The sequence below is a fragment of the Trachinotus anak genome, unplaced genomic scaffold (assembly GCF_046630095.1).
Source record: "Trachinotus anak isolate AG129_WGS33_773 ecotype Australia unplaced genomic scaffold, CSIRO_AGI_Tana_v1 ptg000005l, whole genome shotgun sequence".
NCBI classification, from domain to species: Eukaryota; Metazoa; Chordata; class Actinopteri; order Carangiformes; family Carangidae; genus Trachinotus; species Trachinotus anak.
Genome location: NW_027273856.1, coordinates 21,749,966 through 21,771,444, shown reverse-complemented (window position 1 = coordinate 21,771,444; position 21,479 = coordinate 21,749,966). Strand labels below are relative to the sequence as shown.

General features: G+C 40.6%; 1 protein-coding gene across 1 annotated transcript; it reads right to left on the bottom strand.

The window, feature by feature from the left end:
- Positions 1 to 1,712: 1,712 nt before the first annotated feature.
- med23 (mediator complex subunit 23) lies at positions 1,713 to 21,300 on the bottom strand. Its single transcript, XM_071478942.1, has 30 exons — positions 21,120 to 21,300; positions 19,255 to 19,286; positions 18,951 to 19,038; positions 18,739 to 18,863; positions 18,290 to 18,401; positions 17,275 to 17,373; positions 17,030 to 17,131; positions 16,829 to 16,898; positions 16,501 to 16,613; positions 16,306 to 16,401; positions 10,598 to 10,804; positions 9,989 to 10,132; positions 9,602 to 9,747; positions 9,207 to 9,452; positions 8,907 to 9,049; positions 7,979 to 8,153; positions 7,224 to 7,387; positions 7,017 to 7,141; positions 6,691 to 6,896; positions 6,188 to 6,368; positions 5,880 to 6,050; positions 5,511 to 5,727; positions 5,229 to 5,338; positions 4,943 to 5,069; positions 3,870 to 4,035; positions 3,580 to 3,652; positions 3,266 to 3,480; positions 3,019 to 3,139; positions 2,765 to 2,896; positions 1,713 to 2,109 (listed from the first exon to the last, which is right to left on the bottom strand). Exons 1-30 carry the CDS (start codon positions 21,168 to 21,170, stop codon positions 1,891 to 1,893), a joined length of 4,176 nt encoding a protein of 1,391 aa, XP_071335043.1. The 5' UTR covers positions 21,171 to 21,300; the 3' UTR covers positions 1,713 to 1,890.
- Positions 21,301 to 21,479: the final 179 nt, after the last annotated feature.

Sequence of the window (21,479 nt, the reverse complement as noted above, 5' to 3'; positions counted from 1 at the left end):
ACAGTCTCTCAGTAAACATGCCTTATTTTGCCACATAAGAAAACACCAGGAACAGGCCTTTAACCCGCAGTGATGTACGAATGTCCACATAGGTGTGTCGTGTCATCACTGGTGGGTGTGATTATAGGCACAATAGTTGTAACACTTGTAACATGACAGCAGGTCAAATGTAAAATGTGTTTAATAGTCTGTGTTTTTAGCCTCACCAGCGACACGGCTTGAGGGATTCTTCTGGTGCCGTCATCAGGTCAAAATTCCAAATTTTCCATGTTTTTGTTTACGTGCCGCACCGAGCGGTGAATTCCAAAGGGACCGGAAGTGACATATGTAACTGGCATAGTGCTGGCCAACCACGCCCGTCAGTGATGCTCAGAGGTGAAAGTTTCAACCAGGGTGGTAAAAAACTGTTCTTTTTAAAAAAAAAATTTCCAATTAAATGACCCTTTAAACCTCTGGTCATTTTTTTTTGCTCAAAATACAGTTGATGAGATTCAACTCTTGCTGCTTCAGAGGCGACTAATAATTTCATGTCTTTGCTCACAACACCTGAAATTTGTACAGGTTTTGGAAAATTAGATGATACTGCAAAGCATCATCACTTCACTTCTCCAGCTTGCTGTAATACCCAAAGGGACCACTTTAATTATCATTTGATTCACTGACCTAACAAATATACCCCTAGGATTTAGGATTTGGATTCGAGTCTCTAACACCATCAGTTTCATTGCCAATTGTAAAATGGCAAAAATCCCAGATACAACTCATTGCCACAATGTTCTATTAATGCCTAAGTATTCTTGGCTCAGAGCTGGATTTTCCAAGATGTAATGGCTATCTCAGATGTTTTTGAGAGATCCCTCTTGCAAAGAGACCAATCGGGTCTCTAACGCCCGTCTCTCTATGCTTTAGAAATAACAGGTATGACTAAGAGGGGGTGACTGATGGCAACCGCTAATGGTGGACTCCCCCTGCTGGTGTCCATCTCCTGTGTTGTTATATCATATGATGTATGGCACAGTAGGTTAGCACAGTGTTCTCAGAAACTGGGTCGCCTAGGTTATGACCTGCCTGAGTGTGACTCACGTAAATAAAGTGTTTCTCCAGAGTGTGAGAGATGAGCATTAGCTGAAATGACAGAGACGGTGTGGTATTCACACACAGAAAAACAGCAGGCTGAAGTTCTCCTCAACATTTTGAAAAACACAACAGCCCAAGACAACCTAAGAGTTTTTGGGTGGGGTAATCCAAAGGGGCACTGATGAAGGGACAAAACTTCCATGGAAAAAACGCATAATATTGGGCCTGATTTTCTGTAATTTCCCTTTGCATCTGTGCATAAAAGGCTCAAACCTCACACAAACACAACTTAAATAAAAAACTGAAACCGGAATACCAAAATCTTTTTTAATGAACTAGTAATAATAATAATATACAATATAAAAATGACTGCAGAAAAAAATAAAAAATGATGTCATGATAATAACAACAATTACCCCCCCCCCCCCCGCAAATAAGACCTGGGAATTATTATACAGTTTGTTGATATAGAGACGCCCCTTCTGGCAAAAGTTTTGCTAGAGATCCTTCACATCTTCAGATACTTTCTGTGAAGTGATTCATTTTGAGCATTTTCTGGGCAGCATCTTGTTTTTTTCACTTTGTGACAAGTTGAATTTTAGGAAACTCATTCATGATGAGGACAGACAACCAGCTCTACAGGATTCTTCTTTATTAAAGTTCAATACACATTTATAATCCTCACTTTGAGAATAATCCAAGTTAGAAAGAAAAACTAATGTAAAAATGTTTCAAACAAAATATTTGACTGGTGTGTGTGTGTGTGTGTGTGTGTGTGTGTGTGTGTAAACGTCCGTCCTCATGATTGGCTGCCTACATAGGCGCGTGTGTGTGCTGTGTGGAGGAGGGCGAGGGGGCAGCAGAGGATGACGAGAGTGAGGAGGGAGGGGGCTGAGGGGTGGAGGAGGTGGAGGGGGTGGAAGTGGAGGTGGCGGTGGCAGCTGATGACGAAGTCTCTATCATGCTGCTGTGTGTGATGAAGCGCAGACGCAGCTTCATGGCTGGACGCAAAGTCATGATGATTTTCTCCACCTACAGACAGATGGGAGACAGAGGCAGAGAGATAAATACACAGATGCTGACAGAAGAATAACTGGAGAAGATAGGGAGGGAAATAATGATGACTCAAAGGGAAAGATAGGAGAAATAACAAAGGCCACAAACATGATGTTGTTTGGCTTTAAGCTCACCTGTACAGTTTGTCACATCAAAAACAGAACACATATAGCTCGGCAAAAGACTGCTCTGAGTGTATGATAGTGGCTTTGTCCATTAAATTAATGATATAAAGTACACTTGTCTAAGCCTCAAGCACAAAGTACTCCTCTAATTGACTCGTGGGGATTTGTCTTGCTGCACAGTGGGTGACAGATTCAAACCAAAAATGGAAAATTGAAACACATAACTGTCTCCTTAGGAGCAGCAAGTTCACAGATGTCATCTTACTTGAAAGCTGGGTGACGAAGGTCTCCATTTGTCTCAGTTATTAGTATTTTTACCAGAGTTAAGTTTTGTCAAGTTTTTTGTACTGTTGTATTATTTTCACTACTTTCTACTGTTCCATTTAGAAAAACGTGCTTGTGCACTTAAGCAGAAAGCTATAGCCAACCTGTCAAAGTAATAAAACAAGTTATTGGCTTTCAAGTTGGTGATTAATTTTCTATTTAAAACGTAGACTAAAGCTTACCTGCTCCTTCACGCTGTCTCCAGTGTACATGTATTTAATGTGATAGAGGAAATCACAGATTGGGTCCATGTAGCTGAGATGTTGGCAGTGTTGGTCGACCGCCTGGAGCATCTCATAGAAGGCCACGCCAATCTGAAACACATACATCAAAATTAAAATAACAGGAAGATTATAGTGTACAATTATATATTTTTAGTTTTAACAATTATTGATCGTCTTCTTAGTCATCTATGGTCGAACTCATGTGTGTTTACCTCCAACATGCATCGCGTCCTCTCCTGCTGGAAGCGCTGCAGGAACGGCCCCACCAGGTGATACACGTAGAGCAACTGGAACTCCGTCTGGACGATGGGCTTCAGAGTCTCTGACAGGAACCTACGCGCACACACACAGATTTATGATGAGACAACTATCATGAATGATACGAGGGCTGAAAAGCATTAAAAAGACCCAAAGGGCAAGGGAAACAAGTGACGAGCCAGAGACTGAAGACTTCCTTACTTGGGAATCAGAGACAGTTGTCCGATGGATGAGTGATGCCAGACAGCGTGTGCTAACGCGAGAACATAACTGCAGTTCATTTCGCTGTAGCTCTGGTGGCAGGCTGTGAAGTCCAGCAAGGCAAAGGGAAAGCCTGCCCACTCCGTCTCTGACGTCAGGGCCGGAGAGCCGATCACAGACACGATGCGGTCGTGGAGAACGATCCAGTAGGGCTCCTGAGAGAGGAGAGCAGAGGTGCTCAAGGTGAACAAACTCAACGTGATTTCATCAAATAGTGAAGCACTGCAAAGATCTTGAGTGAATGTTTTTCTTACAGGAAGTGCGGTGATCACAAGTCCAATGGCATTCATCCAAGCCGTGATGTTTTCTCTGGGAACCAGGGGTTGGCTAAAAAGTAAAAGGAAAACATAAATGGATGCTTTTGTGGATAATTCAAGTTTCTGATACATGTGGGACACAAACAAACCCCCAGAGTGCACACACAACTACGAGAATGCGGCAAATAATATTCACTATTTCCTAAAGCACAAATTTAGCGTCATTTTGTCTACAACAATCAGAGCTGTTATCTCTTTGAAGATGACGTGCTGTTTGTCTATCGCACCTCTTCAACACGACATTGAGCAGCGCGTTGCCGACATCTTTCCCCGGCACGGCCAAAGCCATCAGCTCCACACAGGTGACGTGCAGGGCGTGGGCCGCAGGGTTGGGGAACTCATTGAACCTCCAGTCACAGTTGGGGAAAGGACCGGGTGACTTTCCCGCCATGGGTGAGAAAGAGTTAAGGAGGGTAAACATCACACAAGGAGGTAACAAGGTTTCATAGTGGGAAGGGAAGTGTTATGTGTCCCCGTTTTAATTACATGTCTGTTCTCTGGATGTCACACTGTTTGCCTTGTTGACACATGAGCCACTTGGACAGATTCCACTTTGTTTGCAATAACTCTTTTCCATTGTAACAACCCTGCTGGCTGCACTAAAACGAACTGAGATTAAATCAACTGCAGATGTACAAACAATTACTGTCTCACATTAAAGTAAAGAGGCATTAAGGGAGTATCGGCAGTGAAGTAAATATATTATTCAGGTACCCCAGAGGCCCATGACTTTCTGTTAGCCAGCATCAGGGTAATGTTGTAACAGAGAGCACTGTAACATGCACACTGATAATCCACACTCCACTATTATTCCTAATATAACAATATTCAGAATTTGATATGGGGTCATGTCAGCAGCATATTCTGTATTTGGCCTTTTTCCAAATTTAGAATTTTCTGATTAAAACATGTGGGAAGTGCCGATATTATTCAGGTTTTAGGAGCATTCTTTGGACATGTCTACAGCACATTCAGAATATGCATCTCAGCTGGAATTTGTATGGCAGGTTTGAGACACACAGCCTCTTGTCTGTTCACTGTCAGCTCTGTGTTGTACACAAACAGTTTGGAGAAGCCTTTCTGACATGCACAAATATTGAAAGTCCACATTTTAATCGAAGTATGACAGCTGCATGTAAACTGGAATATTAATGGAATATTAATATTAATTAGACATGTAAACGACTTAGTAGGAATATTGTCTTTCTTGGAATAACGTCAAAAACCATAATAGATTTTGCATGTAAACATAGTGAGTGATAGATCCATCTACCAATAGGATGAGATTAATGAAGGATATTGTCCACCAGGCGTCCAATCAGCTTGCAGTAGTAGGTGTCATCTGGTATCCACACGACGTCCTCTCTGGGGTTCATGCCAAACTTCAGATAGGTCTCACTGAGGCACCAACCTGGGGTACGGTTGTCCTATAAAAACATTACACTATTAAAAAAAAACAGTTGCCAATAACAATAAATAATACTAATATTATAAGATGAAACAACATGTATGGTTTTAATAAATATCATTTAAATTGTCACAGAATGATATTTTAACTTGGATGCATGTGTGTTCCCTCGACATACTTTAAGTGAAGACATGATGGCGTGCACTAGTTTTCTCTTCAGGTTGGTTCGGTCTCTCAGGTGTCGTTCGTAGTAGTGAAGTGTGTTGTACAGGTAAGTGACTGGGCGGTCTGCACATAATCACAACAGTAAACACAAAAACAAACTCAAATTCCAGGAGAAGGCCCTTCTTCCCTTTGTCATGTTTCATCCATGTATTAATTGCTATAGCTCTTTATTTCAGAAAAATCAACGCTCCTCGTTTTTCCACACAGGCCAACATTTTTAGAGAGCCTGACTCACCATGGAACTTGTACAGCCCTCCTAGATGATCCAGCAGCGTCTCCAAAGACTTGGAGACGGGAAGGAGCTCCAGGAAGCGGTGGATGACGATGTCAAAGACTGGCAGGAAGCGCAGACACACATTGCCAAAGTAGATTGGCAGGTACTGAGGCTGGAGCTGCATGGGAGGGTTGACTTGGTCTGCAAGACCCTCAAAATACAACTTCTCTGGGTATTTCTGGAAGGAGAACAACAAATACCTTTTTAACTGAGCTACATCATAATAATTCACCAATTTCAATTTTGCGTTTTTAATTAGGATTTGTCCTTAATGTCTTTCACAATTTCATTTCACTTTTTTGTCTAAAAGTGTGTTTTTACAATGTGTACCTTGTGGTAGCTCATGTGTTTGTTGTGCCAGTCGCTCTGCAGCCAGTGCTCGGGGGCATTCTCCTTGACAAAATCGTTGACCCGGTTTCTGAAGTCGTTGGGCTTCAGCAGCAGCAGCTGAATTATGAAGTAGCAGACCTGAGCCTCGTTGCCCTCATGGCTACGCATCGCCTGGAGGGGGCAGAGAAAAGCAGAAAGACACGCAGTCTTTGTCATATTTACTGGGGATATAAAGAGAAGCCTCTAATATGTGTGTGTGTTGTATTAAATAACCCAATTTATTTCTCTGTACGCAAGTTTGTCCTTACCAGACACAGAATGAGTCTGTCCAGTGTGACTATGTTGTATTTCCAGACCATGTCATTGAGTATTTCGATGCACTTGTTGAGCTGCTGTCCACCTGCTGAGGTTGAGAACTCGTAGACAAGGAAGTCCGCAAACGTGCGCACGTGAGCCACAAGCGCACGAGCCCCGATACGCTCCAAGACCCTGAGGGACAAAACATCAGGCTACAGTTGGCTCATTATCCCACAACAACACATCTGTATTCTCCCACTGGACCAATTAGCTACAGATGTTGTGCAGAGACTTCTTGCCAATTAGTGTGAATCTAAAATGCCTCAACATAAGGGGTGAAATGCATCATTACCGCATGTGATACACTCTGTGGTGTCTGAGATACCGAGGGTAACACATGGAAATATAATCAGTGTCAACCGTCACTTCTTTCACTTCACAACTTGTGTAGAAATGACTGTGTATAATAAGTACATGTTTGTCTTAACACAGGGACACAAAATAATCAGTCCACCTGAAGCCTATCTGGTTAATGTGGTCTGTCTCCAGCAGCATCTTCCACAGCAGACAGAGGAAGAGTGGGGGTGAGCCTTGCATGGAGAAGTGGGTAATGATGTCGTTCTCATTGGCCATGGACTTCCACTTCCTGTACTCCTCTTCCACGTTCTTCTTCAGGTTGAAACGAGACTCCTGAGGAACATTGTTCTGCTTGAAGAATGCCTAAAATAGTGGGGTGGGAGTCATTACGACAAAATTAAGGAATCTGATTTGAGAAAAAAAAAATAACATTATAGTTTGAATTTGTCAGTGTGATTCATGCGTGAATAACCATATTTGCACCTGTAGTGGAGCAGGGAAGCAAGACAGAGTGTGTGAGGCCCAGTTATGAGGCGTGAAGGTCATGATGGTCTGGAGAATTTCTTTACACCAAGTCCCATGGATGGAGTCGGACCCTGTGAAGAAGTCTGGGAGGAGGTGACAGACAAGTCAAACATCAAGAGCTCAAGAAAAAAATCTCTAAAGAAGTAAATCTAGAGTCAGTAATACCAGTGACGTGTGTGGCTCTGGCCAAGGTGAGGATCAGGGCTCGGTTCAGTTCCTCAGACTCGGCTGAAAGAACTGTCTTTGGGTCGTTAAGGAAGCGAGTGAACTGGGGTTGTACCTCCGAACTCCCCAACGCTGTGATCAGCCGCAGAGCTGTGCTCTCAACACTAAAGAGAGGCACAAAGACATAGACATAAGTCAATTAGAGACGCTATCAGCATTTCTTTTGTCTTTTTCAACCATCTACAGTGGTAATTTACAGGAGGTGGACCCAGTAAAAACAACACTGACATCACATTGTATTGTATTGTAAGGTAAATATGTGAAACATCTGTACACAAGAGTTAGGTCAATAAATCTCAACCAACATAATAATAATTTTCATCACTTCTAACAGTAGAGATCCTAATGGAAGTGGTATTTGTCCTTGGGAATGAGACAAACAATAGTAACTGAAGCAATTATATAGTTAAAGTCTTAATCTGTGCAGATGACGACAGGAATCCAGATGCAATATAATTAATATCAAAGTGTGTGACACACAAGGACAAAAAATCTGGTCCAATTTCTTCACCAACACCTAAGATTGAAGTTTAAGCTGCACACACACTGCAGTTCTGGAGCAGTTGTTTACTTATCCAGACCAGACTCGTGCTGTGAGGTTTGATTTGACTTTTAGTAGTAATAGCAGATCAATAGTGACAGTATCAGTAATTGTGTAATGGCTTATATACTATGGTCATGTGTTTGCACATTACCACAGATGCAGCTGATTCTGGTTGGTCTGGGGTACAGCAGCCAGACTGTGCAGATGACTCAGTAGCTGGACTCTGTAGTGCGGCTGGATGTGGTGCATCCTGTAGCTGAACATCTCCAGCAAAGTGTGAAGGATTCCCCACGCGTGAGACTTAAACACGTTGGGCAACAGCTGGCCTGGAGAGACAGAGAGGGTGACATTATTCAGATTGATTCCTTTTTTTTCTCTCAGCCATGTTCATGTTCACAAGAAGCAACTGTTCAAGGACAAGATATTAGAAACTTGGCTGAGATTAACTTGCTGCTATTCAAAATGTCTCGGAATGTAAGGAACCCTAAGTCAATTAATTGATCTAAACATTAATGCACATCCACCAAAATACACTGGCAACAAAACAAAATCTGAACAAATCAGGGCAAATGAAACCTGTTAATAGAAAAGGATCTTAAACAAGCAGACATTATTATGCATAGAGCTTTTAACTAGTGACATTCAAGGTCTTTAATTTGTTTTTATCATTTTCTTTTTATGGTACAGCTGTGTAGTTTCTTTTTTCCTGGAGATTGGCTTTGGAGATGTCTCAGTAGACATCTCAAGCTCAGATGCCTCAGTAAATACAGCTTTACAGAATTAAACTTGTGATTTAAATTACTGTCATTTTAACTTAAAGGGGCTTTATGCTGGCCTAAGTGTAAACAAGTCAAGTCAATCAAAGGCCCTTATCTCATGCTGCTTGATAATCTGCTTTTGAAAAGTATGGAGTGTGTGTGTGTGTGTGTGTGTGTGTGTGTGTGTGTGTGTGTGTTGTGTGCTGAACACTGTGACAGTCAAATAGAGCTGACGTTAAAGTGAGGGTAGCTTATTACACTTTGTGATTTCCGCATCTGTCATTAACTGGTTTTCAGCACAGTGAATTAAAATGTACTCACTGATGAATCCTTTGATGCCTAATGACTCGATCTCCATATAGACCAACAGTCTGCTGTATGTTTCTACCAGTGCAGGGGCCAGGGCAGTGCTGGATTTGGCATGGGCCAACTTTATCACCCGTGTGGCAATGCTGTGGATCAGACTGGAGACAGACAGACAGACAGACCGAGTCTTACAAAGAGGCAGAGGATGACAGTAAAATGCATTGAAGAAATAATCTGAGTACCTTTCTGTCAAATCATCATCTGTCCTTCTAAACAGTATCTATACAAACAATGAAGCACCTCCATTCTCCCCACCTCATCTTTGCGTGCACTGTGAGTGAATCCAGCAGGTTCATGGGCAGCGGCGTGACAGATCCTGATGCCATACAGTTTGTGCCAGGCAGGTTGATCCTCATAGATCCGTTTCCATAGATGGTCTCTACTAGGACGCCCATCGGCAAGGTGAAGCACTCTGAGTTTGTGCTGTAGGCGTTACACAGCAGGGCGATCTTATAGTCAGACATGCCCAGAGTCTTGTTACGCAGGGACTGCTGGAGAAACCTGACAGACAGGAGGGGTGGAGCCCAGGTCATTACATTACACAGCAGGTCCATATGGTTTTTGTCTCATAGTTAGCTTGGTTTATTTCACTATTTACTGGGTACATTGGAAGCACACACTTCATAGTAGAGGGTTTTAAAGATACGTACTCATGGTGTAGTTTCAGAGAGTGCGGTATGGGTATCTGCTGTTTGGAGTTGTCGTTCTGAGCTTTGCGGTTAAGGTGGATCCAGATGCAGGTCATGGCAAAGGAATGAGTTGACTGAGGCTTGTTAATGTCAGGAACTGGGATGCACTGAAGAGGGTGAAGAAAAAAACAGATTGACAGATTGTCATTGTCAGATTGTTGTCTATAAAGTTGTTAATAACAGAAAACTACCACTACCACTTCTACAACTGCGAATAAAAACACTCACCTGCAGTAGAAAACATTTGACACAAGATACATAACACAAAAGACAAGAAATTATCATATAAAATGTGGCACAGTAATAATTTTGGGAGTAAACTGAAATAATTTCTTGGCAGATATGAACCTCTTTTTCTGGGTAAAGCAGGTCGAAGAGCTTCATGACAGGCAGGAAGTCAGCCAAGGCGTTCTTCTGAATACTTCCTGATATGAACTGTAGCAAGACCCACATCAGGTGATCTCTCCCTTTAATAAGACCCCTGCCTGCAAGCTGCAAGAAGAAAAGGAGTGAAAGAAAGACACACCCAACAAATAAGATCACGTTAAATGATATCAGATTTCACAATTTTAATAATAAACACACTCTTCATTACTATTCTACTTTCTTGCCTTGAATATTTTTCTGCACTCTATATTCATTTAGTTTTTACCTACATTTCCCAGGAGTAACAGAGGCCAGAGAGATGGTACAGCTGTACTGATGTTGTTTGTATGTGACAGGAGTAAACATAACTCTCCACTGAATATTAGAAATTTAGCTGTTACTGCCTGAGTGTAAATATAATTCCTTTTATCAGATTCACTGTACATTTACACTATTAACAATGTGCTTCAACATGCTGTCCTCTTAACTGGCTTTATAGTTGCACTTATTGTGTGTGTTTTTCATCTGTGTGACTGCAATCGTGTATTAGTGGGCTCACTCAGCCTCCCTGCCTCCCATCTTCCTCCTCACCTTTTGATGTAATGACAACACCATGTGTGGGAAGCTTGCAAACTGAAACAACACAAAGAAGATGAGCTGAGAGGAGAGGTGCTGCCACAACAGCTGGCTCGTTCCTCCGATGTCGGCGTCAAAGTGCTCCTCGGTCTCGGAGCGCTCCATGGCGTACACCACCAGGTCCACCAGCTGCTCCTCTAGCACCGGGCAACGCTGCTTATGCTGGCGGGGGAGGAGGGGAGTGTTAAAGGATAAAGAGAACGGTGGGCAGGAGAGAGAGGAGGTCAAACAGAGAAAGGGAAGGAAAGACGTCCGAGAAGGAAAGAGGAATTATGTAAAGACAGAGGAAAAGAAGAGGAGAAGAAAGAAAGAAAGACAGAGGGAGGGAGAGAATGAAAGGACGGTTATCATCAGTACATGTCACATACAAAGTTCAATGTTAATAGATAACCGAGCAGTTGTTAGAAATCAACCTTTTCCCATCCCTTGCATGCAGGACTGCATCTCATTCCTGCCTCTGTCAGCTGGGTAAACCTTCCTCTAACCCGTCTCCATTTTTCCAGATGTTCTGTATGTTCATGTGATGATGTTATGGAGGAGCGGGACCTAAACTTAAGTCTCCACAGCTCCAGTAATTTGCCTCATTGTACAGATGCTCTGATACCGATTCCCATACCTGAACTTGCATATAAGCCAATATTGAGTACTGATCCGATACCATTGCACCAAAATAAAAAAAATGAACAGCTATATACTACTAATCCAGTATGAATGTGATATAATCGCTGTCATTGTTGTATGGTGTGGCTTTACCCTTTATAAAACATGAGCAGATATGTGAAGGCCATAGAATCTTGCTCTTATTATCAAATTTAACTGCCAAATAAATAACACTTTCTACACTAATTGTTCTAACACTGGTGACACATGTCCAAATTAAAGCCCTGCATGCTGTACACATTCACTTTTTACTGGTGGGACTTTCCAGTGCAATATTTTGCCAAATTGCTAACAGCTAATGTCACACTATTTACAGGAAAGCAACTCTTGTTTGCTGTTGTAAAACAGTAGTTACCAGTGGCTGCACATCACTGCTACTGTTTTAGAATTGATTTCTTGGAAAACTGTTTTATTCAGGTGTAAAACTATAAGGTTTATTTATAAATTACATGGCATTAGATTTGCATATCAGAGTGCACAGATTTGTGCACTTGCTGATACCCGATACCATATTTTATGCAATGGAACAAGTTGACCTTGTTGTAATTTGGACCTACTATGATTTCCATCATCTGTTGCTGCAGCTTTAGTGCACACAAAAGGTTGCAGCTCTCTAACATGAAAGTTTGACATAGTATCAGTGAACCAATCACAAGAGAAATTTCAAGTGCTAATGAGTAGTTATGACATTTCAGACTCAGCCGATCAACATTAAACTTCAATCAAATCCTTCTCAACAAAGGACTGCAGTAGAAAGTTCGCTGGCTGGTTAACAGCACATTTATAGACATGTTGGATTGTCCTTTAATAAATAAAGGGATGACATTAAATTTGCTCATGTAAACAGTGTTAATGCCAACAATGACATGATGCTCAGCTGAGGTCTTGTGGAAGTATAACCTGGTTTTCTGGAATCATCATATCCTGCAGGAACAAAATGTTTTCATGTAGAGTAGAACTGTTTATGTGAACCTCACTGGAGTATCTGAACCTGCAATGTTGTGAGTTTCATACGTACAGGGGACTTTCAATCAAAGGTAGGAGGAGAAAGGAAAGAGGACGGGAATCAAGAGAAAGTCAGAAAAATGGCTGGAGAGAGGTGGAGGCGGGGGAGGCAGATTAACAAGATATTAAGGCCCAAAGGCCACGGAGCACAGAGAACAGAGTCCATGATCAAATGTTCTTCTGCGTGGGCTAGAGTTGGCATACAATAAGGAAGACTGTGTCGACGTAGCGCTATAAACCAATACTGGATTGAAGTCCTATGCACCTCAATTATTGTATTTCATGAAGAAACTGACAGAGCAGGAGTGAGGATCTCTGCAATTTAGGACTTAACACAGCCCTTTTCATACAACTGGGACACAGCATAGCAAGGGACTGAACAGCACGGCACAGAGCAGTACAAAATGGCACAGAACAGCACGGCACAGCACTAAACACCAAACCAAACCAAACGGTGCAACACATTCCTGCATGCAGGCTAACAGGGTTTGGGAAGGTGGGGAGGAGGTGTGATTGGGGAGACAAAGAGCAGCTGTGAGTCTGACGTCACTTCTCTTCTGCTGCCCCAAAACACACACATGCTCACACAGAGAGAGAGAGAAGGCAAGAGAGAGAGAGATGGAGAGAAAGAGAGAAGGGTCCACATCTGCAATCAGCCAAACAGCTTACCTAGTTACATCCTAACACAGTGTCCTACCAAGAAAAACATTACTGGTGGCTGGTCTATAATCCCCACCTATCACCTACCAACATCCCGACCAATGGCAGCCTGGTTTGACAGATGTTCTTTATTTATTCTGGTCCCTAACAAGCTTAAAACAACATCAGCGCATCTACCCCAGACACAGTTTAAGTGAATTTTCTCCACAATAAATAATTTTTCTCTAAATGAGTATCAGTCAGCCACCAGTCGTAAACACTGCTGCTAATTGCTTGTAAAGCAAATAAGCATGCCATCTGTCTACCACTGACAGTCAATGTCTCACTCCAGCAAGGCTAGAGCTTAGTACGCCTTGTCAGGTCATTAACCACAGACAAATGTGTAATTACATTTTGGATAATATCTGGGTGTCTGGATGAACTGTATAATTTTAGTGTGTGAACTACTAATAATAAATGAAAACTCTGCATTTGCAGTGAATGATTGTGACTTACACTGCCCCTCTCAGTAGCTCTTTTCTTAAGAATCACGTTTATAAAAATTCTGATTATGTAAAATCATTATATCAGAATCGGAGAATGACATAGTGTGTATGTCGACCATTGCTGCATTTGCTATGGCACAATTTTTGAGGAAATATCCATTGTTATTAAACTAGAGGTTGAGTACTTTTCATTAGCGTTTGTTTTGCGACTTCTCAACATTTCATCACTATAAGAGGAGCTGAGCTCTCCGTCATGTTCTTAGTCTCACTGGAAGCTGCTCACTTAACAATCATCAAGGTACAAACTGAATCAAACAAGCAAAAAGCCCAAACAACCATTGCCGTCTTTCATTAATGCGCGTCATTAACCAGTGAACATCATGCAACACACGTCAGAGTTCACTCATCCAGTCAGACAGCCAATCAGAGTCACTCATCAGCCGACCTGGGCAAAATACTGATCAAACCCATAAAATACGACATAAACTCACTGCTCTGTGTATCACACTTTGCCATGTCTTCTATGATTTATTTTTTTTTTCATTCATATGCTGCTATTAAAGCCGGGAACTTTTTAATGACACAAACATCATCCCATCAGTAACCACAGGGTTTTCTTTAGAGAGTAAGTCAGTATATAAATGAGCAGCATTAGCAGACCATGACTCTCACATATTACAAGCCTTGATCATTTTGGACGGCACAATTTGCATTAAATTAGGTTTGCTAATGTCCGCAACAACAAAGCATCAAAAGTTAGTTTAGACTAAAAGTAGAAGACATGCCAGAGAGACATAATCATTTTTAAGATCCACCATCTGCCAATGCAGACTGCAGTCCAACTCATCACTGTCCACCACTATGTCAAACCAAAACCCAACCAGCCTGTCCTGTGCATACCTCCAAATTAATTAATAATTTGATCATAACAAATCATCCTGTATATTTTATGATATTTTTCTGAACTGTAAATGGTGCACAATCTTCCTGCTACTGCTGTCTAGCTATTGCACTATACAATTTTGTTAAATGGTAGGCTGATCTTTGCCATATAGCTGGAAGTGTCTTGATGTGCAAGACTGCTTTCAGCTAATTCATGTGATTACACAACAACAACAACAACAACAATAATAATAATAATAATAATAACAACATCATATGTTGATGCCCAAGTGAAGACCACTAATTAGTCAAAAAAGTGCAGTTTTGCCCAGGTCAGTGCAACAGAAAGTAGCAGCATTAGGTCAGACACGAGGGGACCTTGCTAACAACAGGCACGGACCAGACTACATCCATACATGCAGTGCAGCAGGACTTGAAATGTCAACAGCAGAGGTTAAAGTCAGAAATACTAAATGTCAGATTAACAGATGGAACCATTGACTGTATAAAATATCTGAGACTAAATACAAAGAGCAGTCCAGAGAACCTACAGCTGTCTCAGTCTGGAATTCAAACTATCATCAGAGTACATAAGCTGGACTATGTATTTTAAGATCTTAAAATACTTTCATTTATAAAAAGCTTGTATTTTTATAAGCCTATAAACTGCTCATATAGAGATACTGAATATTCACAGAAAATATAGGCCATCTGTGGCTTTAATCAATACATTTTATTGCTGCTGTATTAAAAGCAGAGATAAGGTAGTATGCGAAATGTGACAGGAAGCAATGTATTTGCCACCATCTTATTAACTGAACAAATCATCCATGATTAATGATCCATAAACGGCCTGCATGTCCATCGATCTACCTGCTGCTGCTCCTCCATCATACTTTGTCTACCTGTTTGTCTGTCTGTGTACACGCCCAGTATTCATACAGCTACATGTCTCTACTGAGTGCATCGCTATGAAACCCTGCTGTGACCATTTCAAGCTCTGTGGCTTTTCCCTTTACTCCATTTGAATTTTTTTCCTTTTTTTCTCCATCTTCCCACTTCTAGGACATCAGCGTGTCTAAATAGTAAGCGTCCAATGGGCTGGTTAGCTAGTAGGTCAGGTGACCAGGAAGAGGAACAACGACATACCTGGGCAATGTTCAGAGTCTAGAGAGCGCATGGCAGAGAGACAGACAAACACAACACACAACCAGAGGACAAAAGAGAGAGAAAAGAGAGAGAAACAAAGACAGAGGGAGAAAGAGAGAGAGAGAAGAAAAAAAAGGAGAGACAGAGAGAGAAAGTGGTGACTAAGGAGCTAGGTTGTTCACTGTCCGTTCAGCACAGTTAGGATCAACTCAGCCAATTCAAACATGCAAACCAGTTTCTGGTTTATTTGTTCATGGTTAAAATATGAAGAACAATCCACTATATGGCAACAAACAGTCTGGACACAACAGTAACTGGTCAAACTGTGTCGATGGCTGCACTCAATGAGATGGGCTGAGTTGAAACTGCATGAACCCAACAGGGCAAACTAACACCAGTGCATTATGGGTCAAGCTCACAGCATTGGCTTGCTTTATATATTCTTATATAGCAGTGTTACTAGGGCAACAAGGGAGGAGGGAGGGAGAAAAATGTGAGAAGAAGAGAAATAAAAAAAAAAGGACATATGTAGAATCAAGTAAAGACGAACAAGGACAAAAACAGCAAACTAAGATATGAACAGGATGAGATACAGAGAAAAAGGAACAGCAGACTAGGAGCAGCAGAGGAGACAAAAACAAAACAGGAGAGAAAGAAGTGGACAGGGAACAGAAGGAGCAGAGACTGGGGGATGCCAAAAATGATTAAGAAAAGGGGAGAGTGGGTAAAGACAGTGAAAGGGACAGGAAAAGTGACAGCAGGCGGAGGCCCTGGCATACTGTGGAAGCAAAGGAGCAAAAGTAGACGGAGAGGATGTTTCACCTGTTTGTTGAGTCCCAACATGTTGCACACCATCTCTCTGGAGTACGGCTGTTCTAGCACATAACGCAGTAAACCCGTCTGTGGCTCAAACAGGTCCTACATCCAAAAAGAAAAAAAAAAAATTCATACACATTATTACTACGTCTGGGAATGTGGGCATAGATGCATGAAGATGCATGTGTGAACAAATGTTACCTTGTCAAAGGGCAACATGCCTCTCAGGGGGAAGCGGAGAGTAGTGGGGTCTAATTTCCAGGAGTTACAGATGGCTCCGCTGTTATTCACTACTGGTAACAGGCTGCATCGTCCTGCAGACACACACATTCACACATCAAATGACTCATCACATACATCAGCTGCATTTTGTAAAGGAATAGACGTCATTAAAGTGTCGACAAAGCATGAAAAACAGAAACTACAAGATTTCCAAAAAGAACCCTTGAGAACCACAAAACTCTGAAAATATTGATCTTTTTGATCAATATATGTAATCTTCCAATGTGAGTGTTTATGTGTCTCTTACCACAGATAGAGTTGATTCTGGCTGTGGGTCTGAAACTGTCCACAAAGTCTGATATCAAACTGCCAAGAAGCTACAAATGAGAGAGAGAGAGAGAGAGAGAGAGAGAGACAAAAGAAAATGGGCAGAAGACTCAATAAGAGAGAAAGAGTGTTGGATACACACACATAGCTGCACAAAAACACACAAGAAGCACACACTTACCCAGTGTGACAGCTGTCCCTCTGGATACAGTTTCCTGATTTCTGTGATGGCAAAGTAGGCCGGCAGGAGGCAGGCATTTCTGTCCAGGATATACTCTACTACCTAAAATACACACAGACATTTACCCACAATAAAACATTAAAATGCTAGGTTTTGTGTGCTTGCAGAAAATAATTCCAACAAATATGAAGAAAAAAAAATTGAAAAAATTCAACTCAAAAAGTAAAAGACTAAACAACAGGTACCTCTCTGGCTGCCAGAAGCTGCTGGACTATAGCTGAGCTGACAGTGGTAGGAATGGTCTGAATTTTATCAAGGACAGCTTTCAGCAGGTCCCGGACACCCTGAACCACACACACACACACACACACACACACACACACACACAAACACACAAACACCTTAGATTAAAACATATTCAGTGATTTATATGTTTCTGTTCAGAAACCTCAAAATGTATTTTGCTTGTCATTTTGCACAGTGTACATATTTGTGCTGTATATATATATTTATATTTGCTATAATATCTTTTCACATCTTTATTGTAAATATTTTACTTTATTTTATTTTTACATTTTTCTATTTATATCTAAGTGATCTGACCTGCAGTACTTAATTGTTTTTATCTTTGTTTGTATATTATTTTCCTTCTTTCTATGTTTTCTGTTAAAACAAAACATTCCTCATGTGTGAAAACCTACTTGGTAATAAAACAGATTCTGATTCTGAAAACTTTTTTGTGATGTCTGATGAGGGCAGAGAGTCTCTAGAAAGTTTTGGGATGACATACTGGAATTTTCAGATTAATCTGTAACAGCTTGAAACACTTCCTATTGTTTGATATGGTTTGGAACTTCCTGCTGCAGGCCCGTTCTCTCTGCCAACAACAGTCTCCAAATACAGTCAACAAACTCTGTTGTAACTGGCATGTAAGCTGCTGTACTGTCAGCGTGACCTCCAGCTGACAGCAGCACATGATTTCAGGAGAAATGTTCACTACAGCTACATGACCACTGAAAACCAGTGATGAGGCTGCAGTTCACATAAACAAAGATGTACCTATCATATCCATAAAAAACTGTAGTGCACAGATTTTATGAGGAACATGTTATTGAAGATCCTCATCACCAAACTTGTTGAAGACTTGTCCCAGCTACACTTGCATGTGTGAGAGTGTAAGAGTGTGAGTGTGTGTGTGTATGTGTGTGTGTGTGTGTGTGTGTGTGTGTGTGTGTGTGTGTGTGTGTGTGTGTCAGAGACCTTGTAGTCCACCCCTCCGATGATCTTGCGGATCAGTTTGAAAGTTAACGCCCACAGCTGAGTCCTGTCCCACTCTAAACTCTCTGAGCTTATCAGAGCTACACACACCATCCTAGAGACAAAGAGATTCATTAGACAGATGATGATAAGAGGTTCAACACACATTGTGTTTGTGTTAAACAGAATCAGATTAATGACAGACACATTTTAAGGACACATGTTCATTTATCATATAAATGAAAAGTAATACTTTCAATTTCAGAATTATCATAAACCATAAGGCTCATTCATCTTTAATTATATCTTAAGGCAGGAGCTGATAGTGATATGGCCTAAACAAAACCCTCTTAACTTAATTACAGACTCAACTCAGTCTGTCTAGCCCCAGAGTGTTAATTAATAGATATATATCTGTGTGCGTTTGTAAGTGTGTGTGAGCATGTCTGTACCTAGGTGGTAACAGGCTGGTCTCCACAGCCATTGCAAGACAGTCATAGAGGAAGGAGATTCGTTTGGGACTGTGCTGGCTGTGTATAAACCGCACTATCCACTGTACACACTGTTCATGAGAATCCTGCAGAGAGACATGGAGGCAGTTACAAAATTAAAAAGCTACTTATCCAATGTGAAAACATGTGTTTGTTTCTGAATGTGCAGAGACCTGTGGTAGCGTTCCCCAGTATTGTCTGAAGGCTCCAAGACAACTGATCAGTTTAGTCCTCTCATCCTCTGGAGTGTCCATAAACATCCTAAACCACAACACAGCCCATGGACAAGACAATAAAAGGCTTTATATATTTGTTCATTTTAATATTTCATTGGTGTTTCTGCTGATGGAACTGCTGAAATACAGCCAGAATAAAACTAACTAATATCATGCCTTTTTACGCAAATCAAAACCTGATTTAACTAAATTATAAGAGTGCATCAGGAGGAGTGTGTCTGTGTGTTCAGAGTCATCTTACCCAGCGAATGCCTCTTCTATCATCTCAGTTTTCTGTGAGGAGAAGAAAGGTGAAACAACATCAATAAAATATTATGTGGAAGGCAATCAAATGTTTTAATACATTAGATCTCCTCTTTAGTTGCATCTTTCTTTCTGATAATAATAACCCCAGTAATGATGATGATACATGTTTATTCAATAAACCCCTTGAGATGAACCATCATTTTTTCGAGGGGGTCCCAACACACAATGCAAACAAAAATTAAAAAAATAAACAGAGACATTAAAGTAATAGGAAAGACCGAAACAACAATTAACAATTCAGCAGACACCCCACAATCAAGACACACAATAAACATCAGCATCAATAAACAATCAATAAATATTAGAAAGAGGAGTGAAATGGTGAACTCTACCACTAGATGGCTACAAGAGGCCATTTACAAATGCTTACCCAAGAATAATACAATAGAGAATATAGAATATACAGTATGTTGAATAGTGTATAGAGTTATAGCACAATCTGAAACATGCCCAACTTATCTTAACTTGAAGTAAGAAGACGAACCGTTTTTAACGTGAGAAAACCATATGTTTAAAGGTAAAGTTATTCAAATCTGAAGGAGCCTTAGACATAAATGTTCTCGTTCTTTCTAATTGTTTTTATGACTGTAGGAATGGAGGAGAAATATTAGTATTATTAGTACTTATTAGTACAAATCTACAGAGATTACTGTATGCTCTATTGAGGCGTAAAAGGTTAGCTTCGAATGTTTTTTGATAAACAACATCAGCGTAGTCATAAAGTGGTGGTGGTGTGAGTAAAGTTTGTATTTGCAAGTATGATATACATGCAAGGTCAGAGTCAGTCAGAATTTAACCACAATAATGCATTTTGAGATAGAGATAGATTTGAGATAAAGCTTATCAAAGAGTAGGTAGAGATCAAACAAATCAAAAACAATCTTAGGGTAAAAAATAAATAAATAAAGAAATAGCACTTATAAGATGATCAGAATCAGATATTATTGAAACTACAGCAGCTCCATAAAGAATTCAGGCCCTTTCATTTTTTGCTCACTTTACTGTGTTGTAGATTTAATACAACATTTCATAAAATTGCCGTTTTTGCTCATCAAGATACATTCAGTAACACATGATGACAAAGTGAAAACATGAAAACGAAAATAAAAAAACTGAAATCCCCCATTTAGAAGAGTATTCAGACCTTGTGCACTCCAAATTGTGTTCAGGTGCATCATCCTTGTTTTAATTCTGCTTGAAATGTGTCTATAACTTTAATGGTATAACTGAATAAATAAACTGTGTGTCAGGCAGTTCATGCAACCTCGGCAAGGGTTCAGCTTATCGGAGGTTTAAGTGCAGAAGCAGTAACATTAGTACATGTTATTCAAACATAGTTGTATTTTGGGGGGGGGGCTACTTCTTTTATCTAGTGTTATCCCCTCTTCTCAATGCTTCTTTACACCGTTAAGCCAGGCAAGTAATAATTATTATTAATAATTATGATATACTGAAGTTTCGTTAATATTAAATATGTAAATAAAAGATAAACACTTAAAAAAAGTAAAAAATTGCAACAAAGTTAATTGGTTGCAAAATTCAAAGAGTTCCTCATAATGCACAAAGTCTTAAGCCCTCATTGTTTTGAAATGTTAGCCTACTGTTAATGAACAAAACGATACAATCTGAGCTGATAGTTTTAGCTAGCTGGATAAAGTAGCTGTACATACGTACAAACTCTCATCTAGAAACGTTGCTGGAATTATTTATCTGCAAAACCATCATGATTCAATGGAAAAGGCTAACGCTGTCTGATATGCTAGCAAATGTTAGCTTCCAGTTCATAAAGATGCAAATTACCACAACATCTTCAAAGATGCTCTGGAGCTGCGTCTCCATCGAAAGCGCCATATCTGCATCAAAAAGAAGTCAATTTTTTTAGCGCAGCATCACACAAATCAGTCCAGTTACTGCTTTCAGTGAGCGCAGACAATCCTGTCAACAAGCTAAACGCTAACAGACTCTTGAATGAATGCGCAGCGAGACGCGCAACGGCAAAAACATTCCGGAGACACACCAGAGACGGAACACGAACAGTTCCGCTTCATTTAGTCATCATTATGTGTGCGTGGCAAATCTGCCTCTATATATATATATATATATATATATATATATATGATAATTACAGTTTTCACAAACATGTATCGTTCTGCTTGCGAC